At 36.5% G+C, this 7,742-nt stretch overlaps 1 protein-coding gene and 1 long non-coding RNA gene across 5 annotated transcripts; both read left to right on the forward strand.

The window, feature by feature from the left end:
- The first annotated feature begins 526 nt into the window (after positions 1-526).
- On the forward strand, positions 527-1,592 carry dmac1 (distal membrane arm assembly complex 1). The gene is made up of 2 exons (XM_005817296.3): positions 527-929; positions 1,010-1,592. Exons 1-2 carry the CDS (start codon positions 734-736, stop codon positions 1,075-1,077), a joined length of 264 nt encoding a protein of 87 aa, XP_005817353.1. The 5' UTR covers positions 527-733; the 3' UTR covers positions 1,078-1,592.
- A 386-nt stretch (positions 1,593-1,978) lies between these two features.
- Positions 1,979-6,770, forward strand: LOC111610529. Of its 4 annotated transcripts, none has more exons than XR_002753690.1 (5): positions 1,979-2,015; positions 2,618-2,746; positions 3,287-3,424; positions 3,554-3,671; positions 4,076-6,770. It is a non-coding gene; the product is annotated as an uncharacterized LOC111610529 (long non-coding RNA). The 4 variants fall into 4 exon arrangements; XR_002753692.1 differs by lacking the exon at positions 1,979-2,015 and having other exon boundaries at positions 2,026-2,746; positions 4,076-4,128; positions 4,252-6,770; XR_002753689.1 differs by lacking the exon at positions 1,979-2,015 and having other exon boundaries at positions 2,026-2,746.
- Positions 6,771-7,742: the final 972 nt, after the last annotated feature.

The following is a 7,742-nucleotide window of genomic DNA, read 5'->3' on the forward strand; positions in this document are numbered from 1 at the left end:
TGCTGGTTTGTGCAAAACGTTTGACACCAATTTTGTCTGATTTCACAAAAGTAGGGGGGCTGGTTGATCTTTGACCTTTAACCTTTCATTAATATCTTCAAAGCCAAAGCAGCACAAACAATTTTTGCTGCACAAACATAGCACAAACGCTTGACACCAATTTTGTCTGAATGAAGAAGGTGGGGGGGCAACTTCACTCAGGTGTTTATTAATACAAACTAAACAACGGCGTAAATAGAGGAAAATGCTGAATAATTGCTGAATAATTTGATACACACATATATATATATATATATATATATATATATATATATATATTTTTTTTTTTTTTTTTTTTTTTAATTAAGCATCTTTAAGAAAAGTAATCCAAATCCTTTTGCTGAGACCTTATCTTTTAATTAAGCTCAAAATAGCGGGGGGGTTTCCCCAACAGTTTTGGATTAACGCAGCCCTTTTCTACATAAAAACATCTACACGGGTAGTTAAATAATGCTTTTATTTTGAAAATAACTAGAGCGGAAGCAAAACACAACCTCTTATTATCCCGGAAACAATTGACCGACTCGACCTTTCCATGCTGAGAAGGCTTCCTGCAAACTTAACAAATTGAATACTTAATTGTGGCGTTCTAATTGAACCGGAACTAGAAGCCGAACTTAATTCAGATGCTTCAGTTTTGGTTCTAATCGCTTTTAGCCGTCAGCGTTAGCGAACAAGCTGCCCTGCATTTACAATGTCAAATGCTCCCGAGGCCACCGCCGCTCCGTCGAAGTCCCTCCAGGCTTTTAAGGACTGCTGGGGCTGCAGGGCCATCTCAGGAGGGGGTCTGATTCTGTCTGCGGCGTATGTGTTCAACGCAGCTAGGAGGGTAATGAAGCAGGGAGCTCCTACCTCCATGGGGACGGTGGCACAGCTCACATTCGCTGCAAGTAAGTCTTAGCATCGCTTCCGCGTTGTTTTTACCCGATACAATCTGAAAGCCTCAAATGTTCTACTGTCGCCCTGACAGGTCTGGCTGCTTGGGGGGCAGTCATCATCACCGACCCGGTTGGAAAGTCGCATAGGAAGACCACGTGACTGACGAGCTGCACATTTTAACGGGACAAAACTCACATGTGGTCATGAAGGGCCTGGTCCCGAGCAACAGCAGAGAGACACTTGAAGCAGATTGCTGACTGGACTGTCTTCCATCATTGATTTATATATATATATTTGGCTATGTAAATAGTCACTGTATGGGAGCTTTGCATTCGACATACAGCTGTGATGATAGTTGTGTAGTCACCTCGACAACAAATAGAGCAAGACAAGATACTGCCAGAACAATGATTGGTCTTGTCCTCTATCGAGATAATGCTGTTTTGAATCTCAGTTGGTGATACAAGAAGTAAATGCAGAGTTTACTGTACTAAAACTGACATAAATACAGCATTAGACGTAAAATATTCTCTAAACAGCTGTATTTCCAAAGGCAATATTGACAGGATTCGCAATAGATGTTGGTATGGAAGTAAATATGTGCCATCAGAATTTGAATAAAAAATGCCTCTGAAATTTGAATGTTGTATATTAGTGCTTACGTTTTCAGTGTTAAAATAAATTCAAAATATATTTTTAACCTAAAAAAAATTCTGTGTCATTATTTGTACATGATTGCAATTTTCATTTATTAAAAAGATTCACATTCCTATTTCAAAGTGATCAAATTTTCAATAAACATATTTTTCACAGTTTAAATTTTCAGTGTTAAAAAATTCAGCATATAAAAAATTTCAACTTTTCAAAATTCGAATGCAATATTTTCAGTGTCCTCCAATTCAACTTGCTCAAATTCGCTGTCTCAAATTCAGCGTCTAAAAATTCGCTGTAAAAGTGGCGAGGTTACTTCAGGTCACAGACATTAGCAATGGATGTCAGATTCCAGCTCCCAGCTAATCACGTGACGCAACCGTCATATTGAAGAAATACCAGCGTCACCGAGGCTGGCGACCATGGAGGCGACCGCAAATCCAACGGTGAGTTTAATGCTTTCATATTTATGTATTATATTTTATTTTGCGCATGAAGTTTGATACATTACCTTAAATCTTGATTTAAAACACGGGTTGGGCCGTTGTTAATCTTACACCATGTAGTGCTAGCATATTACTTCTCGCTACCTACTAGCCCCCCCAGCCCCTCCCCGCTGCCCCACACCCAATTTACCCCGTTTTATTTCTAGAAGAAATACCACTTGCGCCAAGTCTAGAATCTTGAAAGAGAACTGATGGGTGGCGACTTTCTGGGTTGTTTGATGTTGTCTTAGGTGAGACGGAGACAGGCAGTCTTAGTAAAGTGTAATTTTTCAGGAGATGCTACCGCTAACGTACTAAGCTAATATGGCTGCCTTGTATGCTTCAAGGAGGGGCTGTGAACACTTCCGACATTAATTATAACCACAACCGCATTCTGTTCAGCTACTGTATTGTTCAGATGACTTCATTTATGAATTAATTAAGAAATTTATTGTCAGTATAACATCATCCAAAACACTGCTTCTCTTGATATACAATATTAATTTACATTATTTTCTTTCTTGCTTTTTTCCCCTCTGAGTCATTTGTGATGTCTTTTGCAGCTCGAAGGAGAATCCAGGCTCTCTGATACTCAAATGGAAAGAGTACAGAGCTTGGCATATTCATGGGACCTTCTTTGCCCCACAGAGAACAATAGGAAGTGGCTTTTTGAGAAGCTGTTACTTCATGCAGTGAGTCAGCATTCATTTCTACTGCATGTATTTTTTTCTTTAACTTATGTTTTAAATGACATTTTATTTAAAATCCAATTTTGATACACAGAAGGATAAAGAATTGTGCAGGTTTACCATTGTTTTAACATTTTTGAAATAGTCTGGCACCAATTTATCTTAAGTGTTTTCTATAAACAATCAAAGGTAAGAGGTAGAATCTTTCAAACAAATTGTTTTATTTCAATTTCTTTAGATTGCCTCACAGACAAATGACAGCTTTTTAAGCTTACGCTCCTATCCTGAGGAACAGTCTCATACTTTCTCTGAGGTCTTGCAAAACTCAAGTGATTCACTTTTAAAGATTAATCTTTTTACATTAGTTGTTAATTGTAAAGATTGTCATATCTTCAGTGTCACATGAATTACATTTTTTTATACACATTGTGTTTTACTGTATACTGCTTTGATCCCTGTTATTAGTTTCGATTACCAGAGCAGCACAATGACTGTAATGAAATGAGTTGTTTAGAAATAAACTATTACCATTTTATAAAATAGGTTCTTGGACGCGTCGCAAGACAAATAAAGCAGCTTAGACGAGGCTTGAAAGAAACCCCAATATGGTCACTGGAAACTCGGCGGCCTGTTGCTGTACCGCTGCTTTTTCCAAGGGAGGAAGCCTCCCTGTGTCCAGAGGTATATTTAAATAACTGGAATTATGGTGTTGCATCTGTTATTGTTTTAATGAAATGCCTTTTATATAAAACATTTTCTTTGCAAACTTCTGTTAAACACAACGCAATTAGTTTTTTCTACTAAACTTAGGTGGTACTTCAGCATATCACTTGGCCAGAAACAGATGACTGAAGTGATGAAGATGACGACTGCTCAAAGGAAACCAGATGCCACATTTCAGGATATCTGAAACAGTTAATTGCAAATGGTAATGTTACCAGTGTCTGATTGGAGATTTTCAGATAACTTTTCAATGAAACATCCCTGTAGGACAGGGGTCACAAACTCCAGTCCTCGAGGGCTGCAGTCCTGCAACTTTTAGATGTGCCTCTGCTGCACTACACCTGAACAGAATAATTAGGTCATTAAGGCTCTGGAAAACTGATCTACACAAGGAGGAGGTTATTCAGCCATTTCATTCCAGTGTTTTGTACCTGTGGCACATCTAAAAACTGCAGGACTGCGACCCTCGAGGCCTGGAGTTTGACACCCCTGCTGTAGGAGAATTCTTTTCTTAGTTGCTTGCAGTGGTACCTCACAATTCAGTTTTAATCTTAGCTCAAAATTCAAACAGTTGAATTGCATGCATGTTTGTGTGTTCTCTCTGTGCAGTCTAGCTCTATCTCAACATGTGGTTCCAGAACTGATGTGGATTTTAATAAAAAGTAAAACTGTCTTGAATATTTCCAGTTACTTTAGTCTTACAAACATACTAAGTTATCCATATGTTGCGGATGTATGATAAATTAGAATTGAAAATGTGATTGTGGCTTTGTTCTCTTCCAAAGCCACACCACCTGAACTGAAAGACATGATCAAATTCTGGACCGGATAGGAAAATCTGCCGTCAAGTCTGTCTGTGGAGATTGTTCATGGAAAATACCCAACAGCTGCCACTTGCTACGAAACGCTAAGAATTCCTTGTCACTACAGGAGTTACAAATCTTTCAGTGATGAGTTGTTAGCATGTATTTGCTCTACGCAAACTGGCTTTGGCTTGCTTTGAATGATCGACCTATTAAAAAAAAAAAACTCTACATTTAAGCTGTAGCAGTTCTTTGTTTGTGAAGCAGCTTTGTTAAAATGAAAGTTTTGTTGAAATGTAGAATCAATTCAATTTTCTGATTTTGTCAGATGATTACATATAATCATATGTATTGAACATGTGATTCAATACATATGAATGTATTGAATTCATATTCATATGTATTGAATATGAATTCGATACATATGAATGTATTCATTCATATGAATACATTGAATGTATTCATATGAATGAATGATTACTATGTAATACATATGATACATAGTAATCATATGTATTACTCATTAGAGTACCGTGTTACTCTAGTTCCTCTAGTTTTGTCACATTCAAAACTAGAGGAACTAGAGTGACAATGTTCAGAGTAGGTATTTCATTTCTCTGAGTCAGTACTGTTTGTACATGCAGTTTTAAATATGAAACTGAAATTGTTTTTTATGCAAAATTTTATTGAATGTACTTAGATGAGTTCATATATGCTTGAAGTATTAGAAAATAAATTACATAAGACAAACAAAACTTTTTTCTGATTCTTGTAATGCAAGAAATTTAAAGTCCTAGAACAATGTACAAATGTACCTACTAGGTTCCTTTTGAGTAAAGAAAAAACAATCAAATTACAAATTTAGAACATTTTAGTTCTTAAACATGTCTACCATAAAGACACTAAAATTCACCTTTGTGGTAACATGATCAGCATTTTGCTTTACATTTCATAAATGGTGAATTTTGAAACTGGTACGGAAGCTTATTGCTATAATCCAGGGGGAAAAAATCAAGCGCTATCACGTTATAACGTCATACGTATCTTATTGAAACGTGATAGTTATCCTGTTAAAACATGATATGCATCTTGTATAAACATGATATTTTTATGTCCAGGAAGTGGCGGTATTATGCTAGGCTAGTACAGTGGCTAACAGGACTTGGTCGAGTTTCCCTTCATGTTTAGCCTAAAACACGGAGATACGGATGCTGCTTTGCACTGTGGTTGAAACCAATAATAGCATGCACACTCTGAGCAGGATCCTAAACAGAACGGGACTGCACAGAAGGAAACGTCAGTCCGATCCTCTAGCTGTGGTGGTGATCCTAACTGATTCTGGATTTGAAAAAACTAGTTCTTGAGTGCAGATAAAGTCCAGGAGATCCAGATCCAGGGGCATACGTTCAAGAACATACTCCAAATGATCACGGAGTCTATCAAAAATATGATCCAGCAAAAGTTCCTTGAAAAGAGAAAAAACAAAAAAACATGTCAAAAAAATTGTCAGTAAATTAAAAAAGTACTTTCAAATCAGTAGGTCAGTATTGAGAAATCACAGTAATATAAATTAAATTATGATATTTAATCTAAAATAAGTTAACAAATGTACTTACAAGCATATATTTTTCTTGAAAATCAGGTAAAATCAATTGAAAAAACAAAGGGAGTTGTTTATAGTGTTGCTAGGTAACAGAACGAGGTTTTATACCACAAAGTAAAAAGAATGTAAATTAATATTGTATATCAACACTTGTCAGATAAGAAAAGCAGTATTTTGGATGATGTTATACTGACAATAAATTTCTTAATTAATTCATAAATGAAGTCATCTGAACAATACAGTAGCTGAACAGAATGCGGTTGTGGTTATAATTAATGTCGGAAGTGTTCACAGCCCCTCCTTGAAGCATACAAGGCAGCCATATTAGCTTAGTACATTAGCAGTAGCATCTCCTGAAAAATTACACTTTACTAAGACTGCCTGTCTCCGTCTCACCTAAGACAACATCAAACAACCCAGAAAGTCGCCACCCATCAGTTCTCTTTCAAGATTCTAGACTTGGCGCAAGTGGTATTTCTTCTAGAAATAAAACGGGGTAAATTGGGTGTGGGGCAGCGGGGAGGGGCTGGGGGGGCTAGTAGGTAGCGAGAAGTAATATGCTAGCACTACATGGTGTAAGATTAACAACGGCCCAACCCGTGTTTTAAATCAAGATTTAAGGTAATGTATCAAACTTCATATGCAAAATAAAATATACTACATAAATATGAAAGCATTAAACTCACCGTTGGGTTTGCGGTCGCCTCCATGGTCGCCAGCCTCGGTGACGCTGGTATTTCTTCAATATGACGGTTGCGTCACGTGATTAGCTGGGTCCTGGAATCTGACATCCATTGCTAATGTCTGTGACCTGAAGTAACCTCGCCATTTTTACAGCGAATTTTTAGACGCTGAATTTGAGACAGCGAATTTGAGCAAGTTGAATTGGAGGACACTGAAAATATTGCATTCGAATTTTGAAAAGTTGAAAGTTTTTATATGCTGAATTTTTTAACACTGAAAATTTAAACTGTGAAAAATATGTTTATTGAAAATTTGATCACTTTGAAATAGGAATGTGAATCTTTTTAATAAATGAAAATTGCAATCATGTACAAATAATGACACTGAATTTTTTTTTAGGTTAAAAATATATTCTGAATTTATTTTAACACTGAAAAAGTAAGCACTAATATTCAACATTCAAATTTCAGAGGCATTTTTTATTCAAATTCTGATGGCACATATTTACTTCCATATGTTGGTAAAAATCCATTCAGTCCATGCAAAGAAATCAAACCATAGCTGTCCATAAATTGTCTAACGAAATGAAATGTAAGAGAACAAGTGCTTTTAAAGGCTTATTAAAATGTATTTAAAGCTTGATATGAAAGCCTCTGTTGGTGGTGAACTCTCTAAAACATCTTCAGTATGGAAAAACTAATCATGTGGATTGCTAATTTCTTCCACACTGGATAAACATTTAAAAATGCTTGCGATTCTGCATTAGTCCTTCCTTCAATTACTTGCCCCGCATCATAATACACCCACTCCCAATCTTCACTGATTGTATAATGTTTTTTCAATGACATGTGGTACTTTTTGACCCCCAAACATGTTGTGCATTGTGGCATCACTGATTAGTAGATACTGATTCATTTGAGAAGAGGACATTTAACATCAACATGTTCCTAATATGGGAAGAAAAAGCTAATCTGTTGGGAGAACGTTTGCCGTTTGTTCTTATTGCGCCACCAACTGGACAGCAAAATAAGACTAAATCAGCTATTAATGTATTTATTATTGAAATCTGAAGGCATGCTCCTTACAGTATAATGCAGGGAATCTGAGTCTCTCCTGAGGGTGGGCATTTAACTGCTCAAACTACTTCAAATAAAGCATTGGTGATAAGATTCAATGCTTTTTTCCC

This window comes from Xiphophorus maculatus, chromosome 13, assembly GCF_002775205.1.
Source record: "Xiphophorus maculatus strain JP 163 A chromosome 13, X_maculatus-5.0-male, whole genome shotgun sequence".
Taxonomy (NCBI): Eukaryota; Metazoa; Chordata; class Actinopteri; order Cyprinodontiformes; family Poeciliidae; genus Xiphophorus; species Xiphophorus maculatus.